Here is a 26,810-nt window from a genome sequence, read left to right as displayed (position 1 = left end):
GTCTCAGTGCTATGATGGGGTCTAAAACCAGACTGAAGCATTTCGTATACATTGTTTGTCTTCAGAAAGGCAGTGAGTTGCTGCGCAACAGCTTTTTCTAAAATTTTTGAGAGGAATGGAAGATTCGATATAGGCCGATAGTTTTTTATATTTTCCGGGTCAAGGTTTGGCTTTTTCAAGAGAGGCTTTATCACTGCCACTTTTAGTGAGTTTGGTACACATCCGGTGGATAGAGAGCTGTTTATTATGTTCAACATAGGAGGGCCAAGCACAGGAAGCAGCTCCTTCAGCAGTTTAGTAGGAATAGGATCCAGTATGCAGCTTGAAGGTTTAGAGGCCATGATTATTTTCATCATTGTGTCAAGAGATATAGTACTAAAACACTTAAGTGTCTCTCCCGATCCCAGGCCCTCGCAGAGCTGTGCAGATCCAGGACAGCTAAGCCCTGGAGGAATACGCAGATTCAAAGAGGAGTCCGTAATTTGCTTTCTAATGGTCATGATCTTTTCCTCAAAGAAGTTCATGAATTTATTACTGCTGAAGTGAAAGCCATCCTCTCTTGGGGAATGCTGCTTTTTAGTTAGCTTTGCAACAGTATCAAAAAGAAATTTTGGATTGTTCTTATTTTCCTCGATTAAGTTGGAAAAGTAGGATGATCGAGCAGCAGTGAGGGCTCTTCGGTACTGCACGGTACTGTCTTTCCAAGCTAGTCGGAAGACTTCCAGTTTGGTGTGGCGCCATTTCCGTTCCAATTTCCTGGAAGCTTGCTTCAAAGCTCGGGTATTTTCTGTATACCAGGGAGCTAGTTTCTTATGACAAATGTTTTTCGTTTTTAGGGGTGCAACTGCATCTAGGGTATTGCGCAAGGTTAAATTGAGTTCCTCAGTTAAGTGGTTAACTGATTTTTGTCCTCTGACGTCCTTGGGTAGGCAGAAGGAGTCTGGAAGGGCATCAAGGAATTTTTGTGTTGTCTGAGAATTTATAGCACGACTTTTGATGCTCCTTGGTTGGGGTCTGAGCAGATTATTTGTTGCGATTGCAAACGTAATAAAATGGTGGTCCGATAGTCCAGGATTTTGTGGAAAAACATTAAGATCTACAACATTTATTCCATGGGACAAAACTAGGTCCAGAGTATGACTGTGGCAGTGAGTAGGTCCAGAGACATGTTGGACAAAACCCACTGAGTCGATGATGGCTCCGAAAGACTTTTGGAGTGGGTCTGTGGACTTCTCCATGTGAATATTAAAATCACCAAAAATTAGAATATGATCTGCTATGACTACAAGGTCTGATAGGAATTCAGGAAACTCAGAGAGGAACGCTGTATATGGCCCAGGAGGCCTGTAAACAGTAGCTATAAAAAGTGATTGAGTAGGCTGCATAGATTTCATGACTAGAAGCTCAAAAGATGAAAACGCCATTTTTTTTTTTGTAAATTGAAATTTGCTATCGTAAATGTTAGCAACACCTCCGCCTTTGCGGGATGCACGGGGAATATGGTCACTAGTGTAACCAGGAGGTGAGGCCTCATTTAATACAGCAAATTCATCAGGCTTAAGCCATGTTTCAGTCAGGCCAATCACATCAAGATTATGATCAGTGATTAGTTCATTGACTATGACTGCCTTTGAAGTGAGGGATCTAACATTAAGTAACCCTATTTTGAGATGTGAGGTATCACGATCTCTTTCAATAATGGCAGGAATGGAGGAGGTCTTTATCCTAATAAGATTGCTAGGGTGAACACCGCCATGTTTAGTTTTGCCCAACCTAGGTCGAGGCACAGACACAGTCTCAATGGGTATGGCTGAGCTGACTACACTGACTGTGCTATTGGCAGACTCCACTAAGCTGGCAGGTTGGCTAACAGCCTGCTGCCTGGCCTGCACCCTATTTCACTGTGGGGCTAGAGGAGTTAGAGCCCTATCTATGTTGGTAGATAAGAGGAGAGCACCCCTCCAGCTAGGATGGAGTCCGTCACTCCTCAGCAGGTCAGGCTTGATCCTGTTTGTGGGTGAGTCCCAGAAAGAGGGCCAATTATCCACAAATTCTATCTTTTGGGAGGGGCAGAAAACAGTTTTCAACCAGCGATTGAGTGCTGAGACTCTGCTGTAGAGCTCGTCACTTCCCCTAACTGGGAGGGGGCCAGAGACAATTACTCGATGCCGACACATCTTTCTAGCTGATTTACACGCTGAAGCTATGTTGCACTTGGTGACCTCTGACTGTTTCATCCTAACATCGTTGGTGCCGACGTGGATAACAATATCTCTATACTCTCTACACTCGCCAGTTTTAGCTTTAGCCAGCACCATCTTTAGATTAGCCTTAACGTCGGTAGCCCTGCCCCCTGGTAAACAGTGTATGATCGCTGGGTGATTCGTTTTAAGTCTAATACTGCGGGTAATGGAGTCGCCAATGACTAGGGTTTTCAATTTGTCAGAGCTAATGGTGGGAGCCTTCGGCGTCTCAGACCCCGTAACGGGAGGAGTAGAGACAAGAGAAGACTCAGACTCAGACTCCGACTCGCTACATAATGGGGAAAACCGGTTGAAAGTTTCTGTCGGCTGAATGAGCGACACCGGTTGAGCATTCCAACAGTATTTCCCTCCAGAAGCCATGAGAAAGTTGTCCGGCTGCGGGGACTGTGCGTGGGGATTTATACTAACGTTACTATCTGTACTTACTGGTGGCACAGACGCTGTTTCTTCCTTTCCTACACTGAAATTACCCTTGCCTAACGATTGCGTCTGAAGCTGGGCTTGTAGCACAGCTATTCTCGCCGTAAGGCGATCGTTCTCCTGTATATTATGAGTACAGCGACTGCAATTAGAAGACATCATGTTAATGTTACTACTTAGCTTCGGCTGTTGAAGATGTTGACGAACCATGTCCAGATAAAGCGTCCGGAGTGAAAAAGTTGAATAAGGGAAAAAAGTTGCGATGGAAAAAAGGAAAATAAAGTGAGGTTGGCAGCAAAAACGCACAGGAAAATGACTCTTCTGTATCGGGATAAAACGTCCGGGGTGAAAAAGTTTAACGAAAAAAGATGAGTGAGGACAAAACTAAAAAGTTGGTAAATTTGTTGAACACAGAGATTGATTAAACGTTTATTAAAAGTAAAACGTGAATAGTTTGGCAGGTAGCCCAGTAGCAACAAACAGCACAGCAGCACGGAGACAATGCGGAAGCGAGACGGAAGTTCTCCTCTGAATCATTCAGATGTCGGTAGATACGGTAGATACGTTGGCTACCAAAGTCAGCCACCAATTGTGCAAGTTCTCCCACTTAAAAAGATGAGAGAGGCCTGTAATTTTCATCATAGGTACACGTCAACTATGACAGACAAAATGAGGAAAAAAAAATCCTGAAAATCACATTGTAGGATTTTTTATGAATTTATTTGCAAATTATGGTGGAAATGTTTGTTCCCTTGGACTGTCGGCGTACAGCAGTGAAAACTCATTCGAATCTGCTGGGGACTCGCAAGCTATTAAATGTATAATATGCTAAATGTTCGTCGTTGTCACGGGAAAAGGTCAGATGGATACCTTCATTTGTGAAAAATGTATTGAACTCGATGCAGCTAAAGAAAGGATTATTACTCTTCATGAAGAAATGAAAAAATTTGACCATGCGCCTTGAACTGAATAAGGATTCTGAGACATATTTAAATGCTTCCTATCAAAACATCCAAGAGGATCATAATGGGACCTTCCTGGACTATGATACATTTCCGCCACTGCACCCCTCTACCAGCTTGAACCAGAAAATGGCTGCTCACTGTTCGACACCAGGTGAGCGTAAATGGATGCGTGTCGGAACCAGAAAGAAGTAGAATAATCGTTCTTGGCGCGCCTGCCTTCTTCCCCCGCGACCGGACTTAAGACTTTCAAATCGCATTGATCCCCTGTACCAGCTGTCTTCTGCCGGGGGCTTGGCTGTTCCCTCCATGGCTGTGGATGACCCTCCAGCTACCTCTCCCTGTCCTAGTCAATCAACTGCCTGGGCACAGCCTGGACCAACGCGGCCCCCCTCCGCTGGGCAGTGCTCTCTGGATCAGAGCTCTGTCCCTTTGGCGGTTGTGGCCTGCACGCAGCTGGCGTCACAGCAGCACTCTTCTCAGGTGAGTTCTGTGGTTCTGGCCTCGCAATCTGCTTCGAGACACGGGAGGCATATATCTGTACCTGGGGCAAAGACTTTGTGTTTTCCTGGGGCAAAAGTTCAGGATATCACCAGGTTGCTTCCCGAGGCTGTGCGTCAGTCACCAGGGGCTGATACTGTCATGGTTCATATGTGGGGTCAAATTACATTATGAAGGAAAGTGTTGTGGTCAGATGAGACCAAAATGGAGCTCTTTGGCATCAACTCAACTCGCCGTGTTTGGAGGAGGAGGAATGCTGCCTATGACCCCAAGAACACCATCCCCACCGTCGAACATGGAGGTGGCTTTGGGGGTGTTTTTCTGCTAAGGGGACAGGACAACTTCACCGCATCAAAGGGATGATGGACGGGGCCATGTACCGTCAAATCTAGGGTGAGAACCTCCTTCCCTCAGCCAGGGCATTGAAAATGGGTCGTGGATGGTTATTCCAGCATGACAATGACCCAAAACACACGGCCAAGGCAACAAAGGAGTGGCTCAAGAAGAAGCACAGTAAGGTCCTGGAGTGGCCTAGCCAGTCTCCAGACCTTAATCCCATAGAAAATCTGTGGAGCGAGCTGAAGGTTCGAGTTGCCAAACATCAGCCTCGAAACCTTAATGACTTGGAGAAGATCTGCAAAGAGGAGTGGTCAAAATCCCTCCTGAGATGTGTGCAAACCTGGTGGCCAACTACAAGAAACGTCTGACCTCTGTGATTACCAACAAGGGTTTTGCCACCAAGTACTAAGTCATGTTTTGCAGAGGGGCCAAATACGTATTTCCCTCATTAAAATGCAAATCAATTTATAACATTTTTGACATGCGTTTTTCTGGATTATTTTGTTGTTATTCTGTCTCTCACTGTTCAAATAAACCTACCATTGAAATTATAGACTGGTCATTTCTTTGTCAGTGGGCAAACGTACAAAATCAGCAGGGGATCAAATACTTTTTTCCCTCACTGTATATAATCCCTTTGATGATACAGTGGTAGCAATACAAGGTTATAACATTTACAGAAAAGACAAATGCCAACGGGGGCAGTGTTGCGGTCTATATTCAGAACCACATTCCTGTAAAGCTTAGAGAGGATCTCATGTTAAATACTGTTGAAGTAATATGGCTACAGGTTCACCTGCCTCACCTAAAGCCCATTCTGGTGAGAAGCTGCTATAGACCACCAAGTGCTAACAGTCAGTATCTGGATAACGTGTGAAATGCTTGATAATATATGTGATATCAATAGAGAGGTATACTTTCTGGGTGATTTAAATATCGACTGGCTTTCATCAGGCAGCCCACTCAAGAGAAAGCTTCAGGTTATCAATCAACCTACCAGGGTAGTTACAAACAGTACAGGAACGAAATCGTCAACATGTATTGATCATATCTTTACTAATGCTGCAGAAATTAATTTGAAAGCAGTATCCAAATCCATCGTATGTAGTGACCACAATATATTAGCCATTTCTAGGAAAATCAAAGTTCCAAAGGCTGGGCCTAATATTGTGTATAAGAGGTCACACAATAAGTTTTGTAGTGATTCCTATGTTTTTGATGTGAAGAATATTTGTTGGTCTGTGGTGTGTAATGACGAGCAACCAGACGCTGCACTTGACACATTTATGAAATTGCTTATCCCAGTTACTAATAAGCATGCACCCATTAAGAAAATGACTGTAAAAACTGTTAAATCCCTGTGGATTGATGAGGAATTGAAAAATGGTATGGTTGAGAGGGATGAGGCAAAAGAGATGGCAAATAGGTCTGGCTGAACAACCGATTGGCAAACGTACTGCAAATTAAGAAATCATGTGACTAAACTGAATGAAAAGAAGGAGAAACTACACTATGAAACAAAGATAAATGACAAAGAATGATAGTAAAAAGCTTTGGAGCACCTTAAATGAAATTTTGGGCAAAAAGGCAAACTCCGCTCCATCATTCATTGAATCAGATGGCTCATTCATCACAAAACTCACTGATATTGCCAACTACTTTAATGATTTTTTCATTGGCAAGATTAGCAAATGTAGGCATGACATGCCAGCAACAAACGCTGACACTACACATCCAAGTATATCTGACCAAATTATGAAAGACATGCATTGTAATTTTGAATTCCGTAAAGTAAATGTGGAAGAGTTGAAAATATTACTATTGTCGATCAACAATGACAAGCCACCGGGGTCTGACAACTTGGATGGAAAATGACTGAGGATAATAGCGGACCAGATTGCCAGTCCTATTTGCCATATCGTCAATTTAAGCCTACTAGAAAGTGTGTGCCCTCAGGCCTGGAGGGAAGCAAAAGTTAATCCCCTACCTATGAATAGTAACGCCCCCTTAACAGGCTCAAATAGCCAACCAATCAGCCTGTTACCAACCCTTAGTAAACTTTTGGGGAAACAATAGTTTGACCAGATACAATGCTATTTTATAGTAAACAAATTAACAACAGACTTTCAGCAAACTTATAGGGAAGGGCTTTCAACAAGCACAGCACTTACACAAATGACTGATGATTGGCTGAGAGAAATTGATGATAAAAAGATTGTGGGGGCTGTTTTGTTAGACTTCAGTGCGGCTTTTGACATTATCGATCATAGTCTGTTGCTGGAAAAACGTATGTGTTATGGCTTTACACCCCTTGCTATATTGTGGATAAAGAGTTACCTGTCTAACAGAACATAGAGGGTGTTCTTTAATGGAAGATTCTCCAACAAAATCCAGGTAGAATCAGGAATTCTCCAGGGCAGCTGTCTAGGCCCCTTACTTTTTTCAATCTTTACTAATGACATGCCACTGGCACTGAGTAAAGCCAGTGTGCCTATGTATGCGGATGACTCAACACTACACGTCAGCTACCACAGCAACTGAAATGACAGCAACACTTAACAAAGAGCTGCAGTTCGTTTCAGAATGGCTGGTAAGGAATACGTTAGCCCTAAATGTAGCCTGTGTAGCTCAGTTGGGCCCCGTGTAGCTCAGTTGGTAGAGCATGGCATTTGCAACGCCAGGGTTGTGGGTTCGATTCCCACGGGGGGCCAGTATGAAAACATTTATGCACTCACTAACTGTAAGTCGCTCTGGATAAGAGCGTCTGCTAAATGACTAAAAAAAATTTTTTTTTAAAGTAAATATTTCAAAAACTAACAGCATTGTATTTGGGACAAATAATTTACTAAACCTCAACTAAATCTTGTAATGAATAATGTGGGAATTTAGCAAGTTGAGGAGACTAAATTGCTTGGAGTAACCCTGGATTGTAAACTGTCATGGTCAAAACATATTGATACAACAGTATCTAGGATGGGGAGAAGTCTATAATAAAGCGCTGCTCTGCATTCTTAACAGCACTATCAACAAGGCAGGTCCTACATGCCCTAGTTTTGTCGCACCTGGACTACTGTTCAGTCGTGTGGTCAAGTGCCACAAAGAGGGAGTTAGGAAAATTGCAATTGGCTCAGAAAAGGGCAGCACAGCTGTCCCTTGGATGTACACAGAGAGCTAACATTAATAGTATGCATGTCAATCTCTCCTGGCTCAAAGTGGAGGAGAGATTGACTTCATCACTACTTGTATTTGTGAGAGGTATTGACATGTTGAATGCACCGAGCTGTCTGTTTGAACTACTGGCACACAGCTCGGACACCCATGCATACCCCACATGACATGCCACCAGAGGTCTCTTCACAGTCCCCAAGTCAAGAACAGACTATGGGAGGCGCACAGTACTACATAGAGCCATGACTACATGGAACTCTATTCAACATCAAGTAACTGATGCAAGTAGTAAAAAAACAGATAAAAATACTCCTTATGGAACAGTGGAAGCAACACAAACATAGACACATGCATACAAACACACGATAGCATACGTAATATACACACGTACACATGGATTTTGTGTTATAGATATGTGGTAGTAGAGTAGAGGCCTGAGGGCTTAATATGTTGTGAAATCTGTTATGAATGTATTGTAATGTTTTTAAAATGTATAACTGCCTTCATTTTGCTGGACCCCTGGAAGAGCCTTGGCAGCAGCTAATGGGGATCCATAATAAATACAAATACAAATACAGCAGAGCTAATCGGGACTGCTATCATCCTGCTAAGGTCCCGATGGATCAGTTGGGTTCCAGAGCGATAGAAATGTAATGAATAGAGCTGTTGTCGCAATTCACTATTCTTCATGACAGACAATTATATAGGTTCTACATAACACATTTCTATCTGAAGGTCCTATAACGTCACATCCTCCTTGACAGGCCCTTGGGTGTTAGATCATGGTGATGGGAGTTCATCGCTGTATATCTCCAGCTACTGTGTCCGTACCTTTCAGTGCTTTGATCTTGCTGGCCATACTCTCTCTCTGGTAGGGTCCTCCCACTCCCTCTACCACCCACAGCAGGTCCTGGTCAGCTGGGTACCGACACAGATACTGGCCACACACTGCAGTTCAGAGAGAGATGGTACACTTTGATTGACCGATTTATTTATTTATGGGTTGCAAAGTTGTATAGTTATAGACTACGGTAGAGATGAGTAGAGAGAGGGTACTACTAACCTTTATACATGGTTAGAGAGAGAGGGTACTACTACTAACCTTTATACATGGTTAGAGAGAGAGGGTACTACTACTAACCTTTATACATGGTTAGAGAGAGAGGGTACTACTACTAACCTTTATACATGGTTAGAGAGAGAGGGTACTACTACTAACCTTTATACATGGTTAGAGAGAGAGGGTACTACTAACCTTTATACATGGTTAGAGAGAGAGGATACTTCAGGCCGAGCTGGTCATCTTTGAAAGAGTCCACAAAGTCCTCCAGCATCTGCAGGCCATGACTGTTTCCACGATGACACTTCCTGACAAAGATGGAGTCCATGACAGGCAGCTGGTAGCGTTGGGTCACAAAGCCATTACACAAGCTGTCTGGAGAGAGAGGAAGAGATTTACTGTTAGTTCATGTCTTGAAGGTATGCTATAATTGATTGATACATGATTGATTAATGCTATATGAACACAGGATAATCAAACTCAAGATACGTTGCGAGAAATCAAATCTGAAGTCCGGATTCAAAACTTAAGTCTGGATTCATAATACATTGCTGGAACATTTCCCCGATTTGAGAACATTTCAAAGTCAAACAAAAATTTGGTAAAACATTCTGGTGATCTGCCCGTCTCAATGTGGATCTAATAAAAACAGATTAAATGAACTGTTGTACACTGACCACCTTCCAGAGACACTTGAAACCCTACCTCTTTAAGGAATACCTGGAATAGTATAACAGTAATCCGTCTACCCCCCCCTCCCCCCCAAAAGATGACCGCTCAACTTGACAGTTTGACCAGACAAAGACCGCTCACCTTTGGGTTTGACAGAGTAGAAACCGATGGCGTGTCCATCCTTCCAGAGGAGCTTGGCGAAGTGGTTCTGTCCGTGGCACAGGAAGGGCACCTCAGGTTTGTCCATCTCACCCACGCGGTACACGATACGGTTCAGAATGTACAGGACGATCCGCTCACCAAGACTCCTCACCTGGGACACACGCAGATACAGACTGTCACTTAACTAAATGTTAAGTTAACACACACACACACACACACCTCTCCTCAGAAGTTCTTACCTGAAACACACACTTTCCTTTCTGTTCAATCTACATGTGCTGTAGTAGGACACACACAAATCAGAAGTGCCTTGGCTCAGTACATGGCATAAGTAGTCTTTCTCCTCCCACTAAAATGTTGAAGTGAGTGTTTTTACAGCTCTGTAGCTCTGCCAAACAGAACAGTACTGACGTTTAACTGTGGGTTTGGATCATGGCCCTGAACACCGCTCCTAGTTTTATACCACCGTAACACACTTCCTAACAGTGTGTGTGTGTGTGAGTGTGTACATGTGCACGCTGTGTGTTTCTCTATTGTTCCATGCTAATCAGAACCAGTTGCAGGGCAAACTGACACACACACACACACACTGTACACACACACACACCAGACATGCAGAGCTTGAAATTCTGTTCAGAACAATGTCATTATGCATTTCATGGGGTAGATAAACATGGCAGGGTAGTGTGTGTCTGTGTGTGTTAGTATGATCTCAGTCATGTTGATCCTGTGCGTCCTCCCTTATATCCCGTCAGACTCAGCCTCTCCTCACACCAGACAGACAAACCCAATATCCTACCTCTACAGAGTCGCTTTGTGACACCTTGTGTTTGTGTGTTTCAATGTGCTAGCTTTATGTTTCTCCATGTGTCAACTCAACAATCATCTTGTGTTGAATGTGTTGCAGTGTGTGAACCTTGAGGAGGCCGGTTCTGGAGGGGTCGGAGGTTCTGAGGATGTCCTCTACAGACCACCACTGACCCGCCAGAAACAGAGCTACCGCTGGAGGGAGGAGGGAGAGGGAGGAGGGAGGAGAGAGAGTTAGATGAGTATGATGTCTGGTTAGAATCCAAACAAGAGGCTAGGCTAGAGACTCGTTTTCTGTGCTGAGGGAGGGATGTGTTGTACCTGTGAGCTGGTCCTCTGGGGCGAACAGGGCCAGAATCTTGTGCTTCAGGTCTCCTCCATAGATGGGAACAAAACCAACATTACACAGACTGATATGGATCTGAGGGAGAGCGAGAGAGACATGGGGTTAGAGTCGACTAAACGAACAGTGCATGTAGTACTGTAGGTGTCTACCATTCTGTGGCTGGGCAGGGTAAAGCTCTCGGCCTTGTCGGGGCTGACGTATCGTAGCTCGGTCATGTAGCCCTCTGCTGCCTGCTCCTCCTCCTCATGTCTCACTGACCCCAACACGTCCACAGGGAACTCCATCCCTACAGGGCAAAGGTCAGGGGTCACATGTCAGAGGTCAGGGTCACTCATCATGCCAAAAAGAATATACAGTGGGGAGAACAAGTATTTGATACACTGCCGATTTTGCAGGTTTTCCTACTTACAAAGCATGTAGAGGTCTGTAATTTTTATCATAGGTACACTTCAACTGTGAGAGACGGAATCTAAAACAAAAATCCAGAAAATCACATTGTATGATTTTTAAGTAATTCATTTGCATTTTATTGCATGACATATGTATTTGATCGCCTACCAACCAGTAAGAATTCCGGCTCTCACAGACCTGTTTTTCTTTAAGAAGCCCTCCTGTTCTCCACTCATTACCTGTATTAACTGCACCTGTTTGAACTCATTACCTGTATAAAATACACCTGTCCACACACTCAATCAAACAGACTCCAACCTCTCCACAATGGCCAAGACCAGAGAGCTGTGTAAGGACATCAGGGATACAATTGTAGACCTGCACAAGGCTGGGATGGGCTACAGGACAATAGGCAAGCAGCTTGGTGAGAAGGCAACAACTGTTGGCGCAATTATTAGAAAATGGAAGAAGTTCAAGATGACGGTCAATCAACCTCGGTCTGGGGCTCCATGCAAGATCTCACCTCGTGGGGCATCAATGATCATGAGGAAGGTGAGGGATCAGCCCAGAACTACAAGGCAGGACCTGGTCAATGACCTGAAGAGAGCTGGGACCACAGTCTCAAAGAAAACCACTAGTAACACACTACACCGTCATGGATTAAAATCCTGCAGCGCACGCAAGGTCCCCCTGCTCAAGCCAGCGCATGTCCAGGCCCGTCTGAAGTTTGCCAATGACCATCTGGATGATCCAGAGGAGGAATGGGAGAAGGTCATGTGGTCTGATGAGACAAAAATAGAGCTTTTTGGTCTAAACTCCACTCGCCGTGTTTGGAGGAAGAAGAAGGATGAGTACAACCCCAAGAACACCATCCCAACCGTGAAACATGGAGGTGGAAACATCATTCTTTGGGGATGCTTTTCTGCAAAGGGGACAGGACGACTGCACCGTATTGAGGGGAGGATGGAGGGGGACATGTATCGCGAGATCTTGGCCAACAACCTCCTTCCCTCAGTAAGAGCATTGAAGATGGGTCGTGGCTGGGTCTTCCAGCATGACAACGACCCGAAACACACAGCCAGGGCAACTAAGGAGTGGCTCCGTAAGAAGCATCTCAAGGTCCTGGAGTGGCCTAGCCAGTCTCCAGACCTGAACCCAATAGAACATCTTTGGAGGGAGCTGAAAGTCCGTATTGCCCAGCGGCAGCCCCGAAACCTGAAGGATCTGGAGAAGGTCTGTATAGAGGAGTGGGCCAAAATCCCTGCTGCAGTGTGTGCAAACCTGGTCAAGACCTACAGGAAACATATGATCTCTGTAATTGCAAACAAAGGTTTCTGTACCAAATATTAACTTCTGCTTTTCTGATGTATCAAATACTTATGTCATGCAATAAAATGCAAATTAATTACTTAAAAATCATACAAATGTGATTTTCTGGATTTTTGTTTTAGATTCCGTCTCTCACAGTTGAAGTGTACCTATGATAAAAATTACAGACCTCTACATGCTTTGTAAGTAGGAAAACCTGCAAAATCGGCAGTGTATCAAATACTTGTTCTCCCCACTGTACATGTCTATACGTTTCCATTGATGAACACACCGGGAAAGGATTCCTTTACACAAGCCAAACTTTGTACCTGTATTCTGTTTTCCTCTAGGTCCAATGCAAGACCTCTGCATCCTTGTCCTCTCCATACCCAAAATAAACCCAATCAATCAATCAAATCCAAATGGAGTCACACAATGTCCAAAGTAACTGATATTTTACCAACTCTATGACTCAGTCATCAAACAAGGCCTGCACAATAAAAGCCATGCTATTCTGATGTTACCATGAAATCAACACTTCAGTGACACACTTCCAATGCTGCCCTCCCTTGAAGAAACAAACAGACCTATAGAACACCTATGGGTCTGTTTGTGAATTCATGCTGTGCCAGAGTGCGCTCAGAGCGTTGTCAGATTGTCCCATTTGTCAATTCAGAGCGGTTTACTGTTGGAGCGTTCAGAGGAGTTGGGTTGATCAGAGCGTTCTGACCTCACAACGACAGTCAAGCACCCAAGCTAACTGGCTAGCTTGCTAGCTACTTCCAGACACAAATGAGAGAACACCTCACTGACCATTTTACTCTCTGTAGCAGAGCTAGTTGGGATGTTTTCATGTTATCTAGAGCATTGGTGACTGTAACTGTGCTGCTGGCCGATGTTTACTGCTGGCTGACGTTTTGTCCGACGTTTTGCCAACGTTTACTGACACCAGTCCTATTCAACGGGTGTTGCGCGTTCGTAAATCCATCAGTTATTCTGCGCTCTGGCACACTCAGACGAGTGCTCTGAAATCAGAGTAGATAGCCAGAGTGAATTTACAAACACACCCTATGTATAGAACCCTCAACATGGACTTCAATAGAACCCTCAACATGGACTACAATAGGACATGCCACTTCCATCCGTGGTCCTCTGTAGCTCAGTTGGTAGAGCATGGCACTTGTGGGTTCGATACCTGGGACCACCCATATGTAAAAGATGTATGCACGCATGACTAAGTAAGTCGCTTTGGATAAAAGCGTCTGCTGAATGTCATATACAGTGCATTCGGAAAGTATTCAGAACTCTTGACTTTTTCCACATTTCATTGCGTTAGCCACTGTGTACTTGGGGACCTTCAATGCTGCAGACATTTTTTGGTACCCTTCCCCAGATCTGTGACTCGACACAATCCTGTCTTGGAGCTCTACGGACAATTCCTGTCACCTCATGGCTTAGTTTTTGCTCTGACATGCACTCTCATCTGTGGGACCTTATATAGACAGGTGTGTGCCTTTCCAAATCATGTCCAATCAATTGAATTTACCACAGGTGCACTCCAATCAAGTTGTAGAAACAAGGATAATCAATGGAAACAGGATGCACCTGAGCTCTCTTAGCAAAGCGTCTGAATACTTATGTAAATAAGGTATCTGTTTTTATTTTTAATACATTTGCAAACATTTCTAAACACCTGTTTTCACTTTGTCATTATGGGGTATTGTGTGTAGATTGATGAGGATTTTTTATTTATTTAATCAATTTTAGAATAAGGCTGTAACGTAACAAAATGTTGAGAGAAAAAAATCAAGGGGTCTGATTACTTTCCGAATGCACTGTATATGGTAGCGACCCTGGGTTTAAGCATGGATATTGACTCTGCCACTGGAGCATGCTTTTGTGGCATAGTCGATGGCGCGCTGGGCTTCGAGCCGGAAGGTTGAGGGTTCGAGCCGCACTCTCTGCCTGTTTCATTCCATTGGTGTCAGAGGTGGGATTAAACAGGCTGGGAGTCCTGCTCGAAACCTCAGGCCATTTAAGAGTGGCTGGCCCAGTGCTCCAGTTGTCTTGAGCAATGTGGAGGGTCAACACCTTTAGTTGGCTCTCCCTATTTGATTTCTAGAAACACATTCCTGTTTTCGTTTTGCGCCACCATTTTGGTTTGCTTCCTGTCTAAGTTTGGTGTGGGTTTTTATTTTGTTTGCCTCTTCTTGGGCAAATATAGTGGGCGCTCATGGTGGGTGTCTTTTAGGTTCCAGTTGTTGTTCCTAGTGAACTTTCAGTGGACACCCCCTTGAGTGTCTTTCTGAACCCCTACCAACACCCCACCGTTTCGTTTTGGTTGTTGTCAGTGACTTTGTTAGTTCCCCCTTATGTTTGAGTGACAATTTTGGTTTTCTTGCTGGGGAATGTAACAGGATTGATATGTAAAAACATTGATTGTATGTGCCGGAAGATAAACAGTAGTTAATTAAATATGGTACTTAAACTTACATGGTTAAGTACTTTTCACTTGTTAGTCTACAATCATCTGTTGTAGCTAAGTACTGATGTTCTTACCTTTGACCTGTTTAAAACTGCCAGTATCAAATGTCTGCCAGTGTTGAATGTTATGGTTACAGTTTGACGCCAGACTGAGCAGAGGGCACACTGATAATGTATCTGTGACACTGTGATTCTCAGCTTATGTTATTTCCTACAAGCCTCCCATGCTGGTGTTTACAGAACATTCGGTGCTGTGTGATCAATATACACTGAGTGTACAAAACATTAGGAAAACCTTAATATTCCCTTTTGCCCTCAGAACAGCCTCAATTTGTCGGGGCATGGACTCTACAAGGTGTCGAAAGCGTTCCACAGGGATGCTGGCCCATTTGACTCCAATGCTTCCCACAGTTGTGTTAAGTTGGCTGGATGTCCTTTGGGTGGTGGACCATTCTTGATACACACGGGAAACTGATGAGCATGAAAATCCCAGCACATTGCAGTTCTTGACACTCAAACCGGTGCGCCTGGCACCTACTACCATACCCCGTTCAAAAGGTACTTAAATATTTTGTCTTGCCCATTCACCCTCTGAAATGGCATACACACAGTAGCCAGGTTTCCATATAACCTCTTCATGAGAGTAAAGTACGTTGGATAAAACATTTGACGATAGGCCTGATGGAAACAGCAAATGTTTGTGTCGGTAAAATTAATTATGTGAGAAATTGCGGTGGAAACGCTTTTATGCAGTCCTCCCACTACGACTCGGGAAAGCATAAGTTATGATTAACCTCACAGCGTGGTGAAAGTGCAAGGTGATGAGCTTGATATTCCTTTCCAATAAATATCGAGGGTCTTATTCTGGTGACATGATGATCGATGCTTGGCTGACGTTTGACAAATTAAAATAAATCTATTTTGTCCACAATGATCTCATCATGTAGGCTATAACCACACTGTATCTGCGAGCAGTTGGCTAGAGCACACGCCACTTGCCAAAGACCAGAGTAGGCACATTCAATATATAATGCAACATTTTTTGTGACAAATACCATCAGTAGAGTTAAAAATGTGATGGAAACCTATTTAACAGTACATGGGAATTCAACCACAAAAGTTATTTTTATGTGCACTATGTCATCACGCACAGCCTTTAATCCACAACAAGTCAATTTGATGGAAACATCTTTGGCGGAAAAATTTGCATATTTTATTTAAGAGGATTTTAGAATATTCATATGAAAATCTTTCGCCAATTGGATGGAAACCTAGCTAATGTCTCAAGGCTTAAAAATCCTTCTTTAACCTGTCTCCTCCCCTTCATCTACACTGATTGAAGAGGATTTAACAGGTGACATCAATAAGGGATCATAGCTTTCACCTGGATTCACCTGGTCAGTCTATGTCATGGAAAGAGCAGGTGTTCCTAATGTTTCGTTCACTCAGTGTATAAGGGCCTTCTCAGAGAAGGCCAGTTAGACATTTTCTCTGCTTCTGTTCTGTATGCATCTCCCTGTTGTAACATGGAATAAACCGGATTGATTTTCTGATTGATATGACTGATCTACTTTTGGGTCACCTGGAAATTCCCATTACAATGAGCAAAAAGAGAGAGCTTTCCACCATCGCTGTTTCACCTGTTTCCTATTTAAGCAATAAGGCACGAGGGGGTGTGGTATATGGCCAATATAACACGGCTAAGGGCTGTTCTTAAGCACGACACAACGCGGAGTGCCTGGATACAGCCCTTATTCATGGTATATTGGCCATATACCACAAACCCCCGAGGTGCCTTATTATAAACTGGTTCGAAATGTAATTACAACAGGAGAAATACATGTTTTGTCATACCCGTGATATACGGACTGATATACCACGGCTTTCAGCCAATCAGCACTCGAACAACCCAGTTTATAATAGACAGTATGGGGGCCATGTCCACCGGAGGAGACTTTACAGTACGGCTCAGGGCCTGTTCTGTGAACCCAAGCATACACACGCACACACCTCAGAGCTTATGAAAGCGGTCACCTCTTCTGTGAAGCGGGCCTGTTGCACCCAGATCTCTATCTCTCTCTCTCTCTCACACACACGCACTCACACACACAGCTCTGTGTTACGGTCACAACTATCAGACCTGAAGACTCAAACACATATACGCCACAGACACACCACATTCTTTCAAGGTGTGCAAACACAGCTACACAAATTCACCACACATTTGTATACAGGCAAACACACACTCTTCCGGATGCAAATACACACACACAAACCCCTGTCCCAGACAGATGGCAGCAGTCCCAGCTGTCCTGAGATGTTCTGTGGCTGTCTGTCTCCCCTAATCTGGGTTAGCCTCACACTACCAGGACAACAAAGACACAGAGAAATTACAGAACAAGACCGAGAGAGCGAGCGAGCGAGAGAAAAGAGAGACAGAAGTGAAGACGAGTCATGTAAGGAAGAGTCACGTAGCAGTCAGGCAGCCAACGGGCTACTATAACCCCTTTCAGAATAACCCCCATTCAGACAGATGGATACTACAGAGGATACACTAGTAGTAGTGATGATAACTGCACATTTAGCCCAGGGGAAATAGACGATTACAATCTGAATTCTCACACAATCAATAGGAGTCTTATGTTAAACTGTGGTGGTTACACTTCCAAAGTCTGCCGACAGACCAAACCACTACGAGCTGTAACTGAGGAACTACAGTATGTTATAATTTCCCCTATCCCATAATAACCATGACTCTGACATTATACAGTACATTCGGAAAGTATTCAGACCCCTTGACTTTTACCAAATTTTGTTACATTACACCCTTATTCTAAAATGGATTAAATAGTTTTTTTCCCCCTCATCAATCTACACACAATACCCATAATGACAAAGCAAAAACAGGTTTTTAGAATTTTTAGCAAATGTATTAAAAATAACGGAATTATCACATTTACATAAGTATTCAGACCCTTTACTCATATCAAATCAAATGTATTGGTCACATACACATGGTTAGCAGATGTTATTGCGAGTGTAGCGAAATGCTTGTGCTTCTAGTTCCGACAGTGCAGTAATATCTAGCAAGTAATATCTAACAGTTCCACAACAAATATCTAACACACACAAATCTAAGTAAAGGAATGGAATAAGAATATATAAATATATGGATGAGCAATGTCATTGTCAGAGCGGCATAGGCTAAGATGCAATAGATAGTATAGAATACAGTATATACATATGAGACGAGTAATGCAAGATATGTAAACATTATTAAAGTAGCATTATTAAAGTGACTAGTGTTCCATTTATTAAAGTGGCCAATGACTTTCAAGTCTGTATGTAGGCAGCAGCCTCTCTGTGCTAGTGATGGCTGTTTAACAGTCTGATGGCCTTGAGATAGAAGCTGTTTTTCAGTCTCTCGGTCCCAGCTTTGATGCACCTGTCATTGATGTGGATTTTTACATTAATATGGATTTTTATCTCTGTTGCTATGCAATAACTTAATTGGTTCCTCTCACTGGGTTTGAGTGTGTGTGAAATGGGGATCTGACCTCGGGTCGAATTCCTCACTCTTACCTAATCCACGGCTGTCCTACCTTATCAGGGACTGAAATCAGACTGTTGCCTTTTGCCTCTCTCCTCAGACAAAGTCCTGAAAACGGAGCCAGAGTTGAACAAAGTTCAGACTAAACATGATTAATTGCAGCATGACGGGAGGGGAGAGAGGAGTTGGGCTTGGGTATGTTTGAGAGATCGAGTGTGGACCTGCCATGTCCAACAATCAATCTCCAGGTCAAGCCAGGGTGAGCCAGGGTTGAACAGAGTTCAAACTGAACATGACAGGGCTGTTATTTGTGTATACATAGGAGGGAAGTCAGATTTTGCCACTATCATAGACTAAGGAAGTGGGCGGAGAGGTCAAGAGGGGGAAACTGGAGAACGTGGTGGGAGAACCCAAGAGGGAGGGGTTAAGCTAAAATATATGTGAAAATGACTATATAAACAGAGCAGGGAGGTAAAAGGGAGACGCTTTGCAAACCACCTCGGCTCTATTGCTGATGTAATAAAGTCTATCTTAATTCAACAAAAACTCTGAAATACTTTGTTTCTTTGATCAGTATAAGGACAAATTTGCCACATCATACTGACCTCGCCTTCTGGATGATAGCGGGGTGAACAGGCAGTGGCTCGGGTGGTAGTTGTCCTTTTTGGTCTTCCTGTGACATCGGGTGCTGTAGGTGTCCTTGAGGGCAGGTAGTTTGCCCCTGGTGATGCGTTGTGCAGACCTCTGGAGAGCCCTGCGGTTCTGGGTGTTGCAGTTGCCATACCAGGCGGTGATACAGCCTGACAGAATGCTCTCAATTGTGCATCTGTAAAAGTTTGTGAGGGTTTTAGGTGACACATTTCTTCAGCCTCCTGAGGTTGAAGAGACAGTGTTGCACCTTCTTCACCACACTGTCTGTGTGGGTGGACCATTTCAGTACTTTGTTGAAGCACCTATGGCAGTGATTAGTCTCAAGTCTTCTTGGGTATGACGCTACAAGCTTGGCACACTTGTATTTGGAGAGTTTCTCCCATTCTTCTGTGCAGGTCCTCTCAAGCTCTGTCAGGTTGGATGGGGAGCGTCGCTGCATTTTCAGGTCTTTCCAGAGATGTTCGATCGGGTTCAAGTCCGGGCTCTGGCTGGCCCACTCAGAGATTCAGAGACTTGTCCCGAAACCACTCCTGCGTTGTCTTGGCTGTGTGCTTAGGGTTGTTGTCCTGTTGGAAGGTGAACCTTCGCCCCAGTCTGAGCGCTCTGGAGAAGGTTTTCATCAAGGATCTCTCTGTACTTTGCTCCGTTCATCTTTGCCTCGATCCTGACTAGTCTCCTAGTCCCTGCTGCTGAAAAACATCCCCACAACATGATGCTGCCACCACCATGCTTCACCGAAGGGATGGTGCCAGGTTTTCTCCAGAATTGACGCTTGGCATTCAGGCCAAAGAGTTCAATCTTGGTTTCATCAGACCAGAGAATCTTGTTTCTCATGGTCTGAGAGTCCTTTAGGTGCCTTTTGGCAAACTCCAAGCGGGCTGTCATGTGCCTTTTACTGAGGAGTGGCTTCCGTCTGGCCACTCTACCATAAAAGGCCTGATTTGTGGAGTGCTTCAGAGATGGTTGTCCTTCTGGAAGGTTTTTCCATCCCCACAGAGGAACTCTGTCAGAGTTCCTCTGTGACCATCACCTCCCTGACCAAGGCCCTTCTCCCCCGATTGCTCAGTTTTCACTTTGTCATTATGGGGTATTGTGTGTAGATTGATGAGGATTATTTTTTTTTTTAAATCAATTTTAGAATAAGGCTGTAACGTAACAAAATGTTGAAAAAGTCAAGGGGTCTGAATACTTTCCGAATGCACTGATATATCTTCACTAAAGTACTGTGACAGTACATCAGCAGTAGGCTTAAAGCTGCAATGTGTAACTTTCTGGGCGACTCGACCAAATTCACATAGACATTTTCATTATAGACATGTCATTTTTCATTGAAAGCAAGTCTAAGAAGCGGTAGAAATATTCTATGTGGGCAATTTCTATGCTTCCTGTTCTTAAATTTAGTTTTTTGCGTGTTTTACTTTCGATTTTGTACACCAGCTTCAAACAGCTGAAAATACAATATTTTTGGTTATGGAAAACATATTTAACAGTGGTTTAGATGGCACAATGATTATGTACACTATACTTGCTTGTTTTGTCACATAACCTGAAATTTGACAAACTATTAGAATTTTTGCAACTGGGAAATGGCGGAGCGATTTCTGCATAGTGCATCTTTAACTACAAAGTAGCCTATGCTTACCTGGCAGAATGATATCATGATTATTTGCATCAGTCCAGGGGGTATTTGTTTTGCAAACACTACCATCACCTGTGCACTACAAAAACACTGCTAGACAACAGCCTCTTGCTGGTGCACACTGGAATTAAAGAGTTACTACATCCAAAAATCTAAATTTCTAAAATGTTCTCCTGATGTGGCTTAAAGGGATACTTCGGTATTTTGGGTAATTTTCTACTTACCCAGAGTCAGACGAACTCATGGATACCATTTTTATGCCTCCTCGTTCAGTTTGAAGGAAGTTGAAGGTAGCATATTGTTCTCTTAGCTGGAAGTCTATGGGTATCTACTAGCCAGCTCCTCTCAAAAGCAGGGAAATAGACCTTCTAACTACTCCAAAGCTGGGTGGTTAGAGCTTGGTACTCTAAGTATTCTTTACAAGTATATATGAAATTATAATATTTGGATTATAGTTGTTTGAAAAACATTTATTTTTGGAACTTTTTTCTCAGAACTAAGCATTTCATTCATCCGATGTTATAGGCTGTGTGCGAGTGTCAACACAGCTGGACAGTTTTGAACGAGTTTTCTAGATTTCAAGTAAGCAAAGTGTGAGAAGAGTACATCAACGATAAACCCCACAGAAGAAGAAGAGAACATCAACGATAAACCCCACAGAAGTAGAGTAAACTGCCATTGCTTGTTGAAAGCGATATTTATACCTTGCAGCCGTGACTGTGAAGATTGTTGACACTGACGGAAGTATTTTCAAACTATTAGCTAGCTTATGTTAGCAAGTAGCTAGCTAGCCCACGTAGCTAAGTGTGGTTACAGACTTGTGTTACATCGACGGACTACAATCACTTGTCCAATATCAAATATGGTTTATGGGTGTGCTGTAAAAACGTGTAATCTTTCACAAACTTCAATTGAATGATGTGGAACAATTGAAACTATGGCTAGTTGCCCTGAATATAGATAACACTGACCAAGGACCTCAGAAAGTTAGTATACTGAACAAAAATAAACGCAAAGTGTTGGTCCCATGTTTCATTAGCTGAAATAAAAGATCCCAGAAACACTCCATATGCACAAAAAGCTTCTCACATTGTGTGCACACATTTGTTTACATCCCTGTTAGTGAGCATTTCTCCTTTGCCAAGATAATCCATCCACCTGACAGGTGTGGCATATCAAGAAGCTGATTAAATAGCATGATTATTACACAGGTGCACATTGTGCTGGGGACAATTTGTAACATAATACCACAGATGTCTCAAGTTAAGGGAGCGTGTAATTGGCATGCTGACTGCAGGAATGTCCACCAGAGCTGTTGCCAGAGAATTGAATGTTCATTTCACTACCATAAGCCGCCTCCAACCTAGTTTTAGAGAATTTGGCAGTACGTCCAACCGGCCTCACAACCGCAGACCATGTGTAACCACGCCAGCCCAGGACCTCCACATCTGGCTTCTTCACGTGTGAGATCGTCTGAAACCAGCCACCCGGACAACTGATGAAACTGTGGGTTTGCACAACTGAAGGATTTCTGTACAAACTGTCAGAAACCGTCTCAGGGAAGCTCATCTGCGTGCTCGTCGTTCTCACCAGGGTCTTGACCTGACTGTAGTTCGGCATCGTAACCGACTTCAGTGGTAAAAATGCTCACTTTCGATGGCCACTGGCATGCTGGAGAAGTGTAATCTTCACAGATGAATCCTGGTTTCAACTGTACCGGGCAGCTGGCAGACAGCGTGTATGGCGTCATGTGGGCGAGCGGGTTGCTGATGTCAACGTTGTGAACAGAGTGCCCCATGGTGGCGGTGGGGTTATGGTATGGGTAAGCATAAGCTACGGACAACAAACAAAATTGCATTTTATCGATGGCAATTTAAATGCACAAAGATACCGTGACGAGATCCTGAGGCCCATTGTCGTGCCATTCATCCGCCTTCACCACCTCATGTTTCAGCATGATAATGCACGGCCCCATATCGCAAGGATTGGTACACAATTCCTGGAAGCTGAAAATGTCCCAGTTCTTCCATGGCCTGCATATTCACCAGACATGTCACCTATTGAGCATGTTTGGGATGCTCTGGATCGATGTGAACTACAACGTGTTCCAGTTCACGCAAATATCCAGCAACTTCGCAAAGCCATTGAAGAGGAGTCGGACAACATTCCACAGGCCACACTCAATAGCCTGATCAACTCTATGCGAAGGAGATGTGTCGCGCTGCATGAGGCAAATGGCGCTCACACCAGATAATGACTGGTATTCTGTTCCACGCCCCTTCTTTTTGTTAAGGTATCTGTGACCAACAAATGCATATCTGTATTGCCAGTCATGTGAAATCCATAGATTAGGGCCTAATGAATTTATTTCAATTGACTGATTTACTTATATGAACTGTAACTCAGTAAAATCTTTGAAATTGTTGCATTTATATATTTTTTCAGTGTAGACTATTATGAGAGGATAGAATTGAGCCAAGATGGGACGTTTCCTGAGGGATACAGCGGTCCCATCAGTGGGCATTCGACACACGCCAGCACAAAGTGGAATGGGGGTAAGATGATAATAACATTATCTGATTGATTGAATTGTAGTTAGCTGTTCTCATGATTAAATGTGATAGGCCTGTACATTTTCTCGTGGATAGGCTGTCATCCATTACATCTTTTTGAATGCCCTCCTCAAATCTAAAGAATAGCAGAGTACAACAAAACAACTAACAATGCTCTAAACTATGTGCTGTCCTTTTTTCATTATTCAAAATTGAGTGGTGCCATTATTTGTCTTCATTCAACTTGATCCAAGTACTTTCCAACTAATTGTACAATTTCCACATGCTTGAGAAACTAATCAATTGACTTTATAGTGTTAGCCATGTAATAGATGACAGCATGCCACAAAAACAGAAAAGCTATTATGGCCTTCAAGTGTGTTCTCCTTTGTTTATTTCAAATGAATAAACATTTCCTGGTCCCTTTTCCTTTATTTCTCACTTGGGTTGAGATGGGAGAGGTGCCTGCTGTCGAAAAAAAAATCCATTGGCTTTGCCGGTTCATCGATTGTCACGTCATTACATAGGTCTACACTATGTTTAGTTGGCTTTTACCAATTTACCTTCAGTATTCAAATGTTACTGATACATTGATCTGACTGCTGTACAAAATACACAACACAATCTCATGTGGCATACTGTAATACATCACTTATAGTAGATAAACAGAAATACCTTATTTACATAAGTATTCAGACCCTTTGCTATGAGACTCGAAATTGAGCTCAGGTGCATCCTGTTTCCATTGATCATCCTTGAGCTGTTTCTAAAACTTGGGAGTCCAACTGTGGTAAATTCAATTCATTGGACATGATTTGGAAAGACACACACCTGTCTATATAAGGTCCCACAGTTGACATGAAAGTCAGAGCAAAAACCAAGCCATGAGATCGACGGAATTGTCCGTAGAGCTCCGAGACAGGATTGTGTCGAGGCACAGATCTGGGGAAGACTACCAAAAAATATCTGCAGCATTGAAGGTCCCCAAGAACACCGTGGCATCCATCATTCTTAAATGGAAGTAATTTGGAACCACCAAGACTCTTCCTAGAGCCGGCCAAACTGATAAATCGGGGGATAAGGGCCTTGGTCAGGGAGGTGACCAAGAACCCGATGGTCACTCTGACAAAGCTCCAGAGTTCCTCTGTGGAGATGGGAGAACCTTCCAGAAGGACAACCATCTCTGCAGTACTCCACAAATCAGGCCCTTATGGTAGAGTGGCCAGACGGAAGGCACTCCTCAGTAAAATGCACATGACAGCCCGCTTGGAGTTTGCCAAAAGTCACCTAAAGGACTCTCAGACCATGAGAAACAAGATTTTCTGGTCTCATGAAACCAAGATTGAACTCTGGCCTGAATGCCAAGCGTCACATCTGCAGGAAACCTGACACCATCCCTACGGTGAAGCACGGTGGTGGCAGCATCATGCTGTGGGGATGTTGTTCAGTGGCAGGGACTGGGATCGAGGGAAAGATGAACGGAGCAAAGTAGAGAGATCCTTGATGTAAACCTGCTCCAGAGCGCTCAGGACCTCAGACTGGGCCGAAGGTTCACCTTCCAACAGGACAACAACCCTAAGCACACAGTCAAGACAACGCAGGAGTGGCTTCGGGACAAGTCTCTGAATGTCCTTGAGTGGCCCAGCCAGAGCCCGGACTTGAACCCGATCAAATCTCTGGAGAGACCTGAAAATAGCTGTGCAGTGACGCTCCCCATCCAACCGGACAGAGCTTGAGACGATCTGCAGAGAAGAATGGGAGAAACTCCAAATACAGGTGTGGCTGTAATCGCTGCCAAAGGTGCTTCAACAAAGTACTGAATAAAGGGTCTGAATACTTATGTAAATGTGATATTTCCGTTTTTAATTTTTAATACATTTGCAAACATTTCTAAAAACCTGTTTTTGCTTTGTCATCATGGGGTATTGTGTGTAGATGAGGGGAAAAAACAATTTAATCAATTTTAGAATAAGGCGGTAAATAACAAGATAATTTGTTATTCGTGGGTAGCTAGATACAAATAATCGAATAACAAGAAACTATTTGATCAGAGTGCAATTATAATCACTAAATTATCTTCTTTATATTTTGTTACTGTGTGTGGGGACAAGCAAGAATAATGTCACATACTCGATAGACAGCTGTCCATTCGGTCCAGCAGGTATGGGCTGCTTCTTCCAGTTTATTTTTGGGACATGGAAGAATGTCTCTATTACGCCAGGATTGATGAGCACAGAAAAGTAATCGGAGTTTGTTACACAGTCTCTGGGTGCGCTGCTTTCTACGCTGTAGATATCAAGCCCCCCAATCGATGGCAGTAAAAAGTCCCACTCCGCGCAGCACAACCACTCATCGTCATTTGCCTTTGGTTGACATGCCCCACAGTTGCACCATCAGTCCCCCTCAGACCTGGCTCTCGCCACCGCTCCTGTTAGCTCATTTACAAACTCCGCTGATTCAGCCTCCCTCCATGCTCGCTCAGCGTCCAACTGCACAAGTTCCTCTTCAGTCAATTCTCGCATAAATAAATATGGCTCTGAATAAAAAAGTTATTTCGATATGCTACCTTCAAACTGCACGCAGAGACATACAAATTGCATCCATGTGTTCGTCTGACTCTGGGTATGTAGGAAATTACCCCAAATACCTAAGTATCCCTTTAAGCATTGTTGTGGGAATCAGGTAAAACATTTAAGATTTTATAGGGTCCTACCTTTCCTACTTCTACTATTCTGTGCTCTATCCCCCCCAGCCCTTTTCTTGATCAGAATGATTTGGTTCCAACCGGTTTGAGCTGAACATGTTGGGGTTGGGCTGGCACGTGTCACTACTGCCTATAGCCTCGGGGGGCTCAGCGCCCCGCCTATATGATCCAGGTTTGGGGTAGAAATGTAGATCTTTCACACGCACACACAAACAACCCAACCCCAACATCAGAAACATAAACAACCCCACACTCTCTCTCTGAACAGCACCCCACCCACAGAACTTTACCATGGCATTCCAGCCTGGGAATTCCAGAGCTTTGCTGTGTGTTCAGTTAGGCTGGGGTGTTAAAACCTGCCCTGTGTTCCGTTAGAACAGGGTGGGGGTGTGGTGTTAAAACCTGCCCTGTGTTCCGTTAGAACAGGGTGGGGGTGTGGTGTTAAAACCTGCCCTGTGTTCCGTTAGAACAGGGTGGGGGTGTGGTGTTAAAACCTGCCCTGTGTTCCGTTAGAACAGGGTGGGGGTGTGGTGTTAAAACCTGCCCTGTGTTCCGTTAGAACAGGGTGGGGGTGTGGTGTTAAAACCTGCCCTGTGTTCCGTTAGAACAGGGTGGGGGTGTGGTGTTAAAACCTGCCCTGTGTTCCGTTAGAACAGGGTGGGGGTGTGGTGTTAAAACCTGCCCTGTGTTCCGTTAGAACAGGGTGGGGGTGTGGTGTTAAAACCTGCCCTGTGTTCCGTTAGAACAGGGTGGGGGTGTGGTGTTAAAACCTGCCCTGTGTTCCGTTAGAACAGGGTGGGGGTGTGGTGTTAAAACCTGCCCTGTGTTCCG

At 43.8% G+C, this 26,810-nt stretch overlaps 1 protein-coding gene across 1 annotated transcript in view; it reads right to left on the bottom strand.

The window, feature by feature from the left end:
• Positions 1-26,810, bottom strand: part of LOC311135632 (uncharacterized protein) — a gene marked incomplete at its 3' end in the record, with an annotated part of 45,266 nt that overhangs the window by 12,587 nt on the left and 5,869 nt on the right. Inside the window, exons 2-7 of the mRNA XM_084169660.1 lie at positions 10,851-10,987; positions 10,677-10,776; positions 10,465-10,550; positions 9,528-9,699; positions 8,910-9,089; positions 8,486-8,602 (exon numbers count right to left, since the gene is read on the bottom strand). Of these exons, the coding sequence (XP_084025786.1) occupies positions 8,486-8,602; positions 8,910-9,089; positions 9,528-9,699; positions 10,465-10,550; positions 10,677-10,776; positions 10,851-10,985 (790 nt within the window). The 5' untranslated portion in view covers positions 10,986-10,987. The remainder of the gene's footprint in view (positions 1-8,485; positions 8,603-8,909; positions 9,090-9,527; positions 9,700-10,464; positions 10,551-10,676; positions 10,777-10,850; positions 10,988-26,810) is intronic.

This window comes from Coregonus lavaretus, assembly GCF_964263955.1.
Source record: "Coregonus lavaretus genome assembly, chromosome: 10".
Taxonomy (NCBI): domain Eukaryota; kingdom Metazoa; phylum Chordata; class Actinopteri; order Salmoniformes; family Salmonidae; genus Coregonus; species Coregonus lavaretus.
This window is presented reverse-complemented; position numbering and strand designations above follow the sequence as displayed.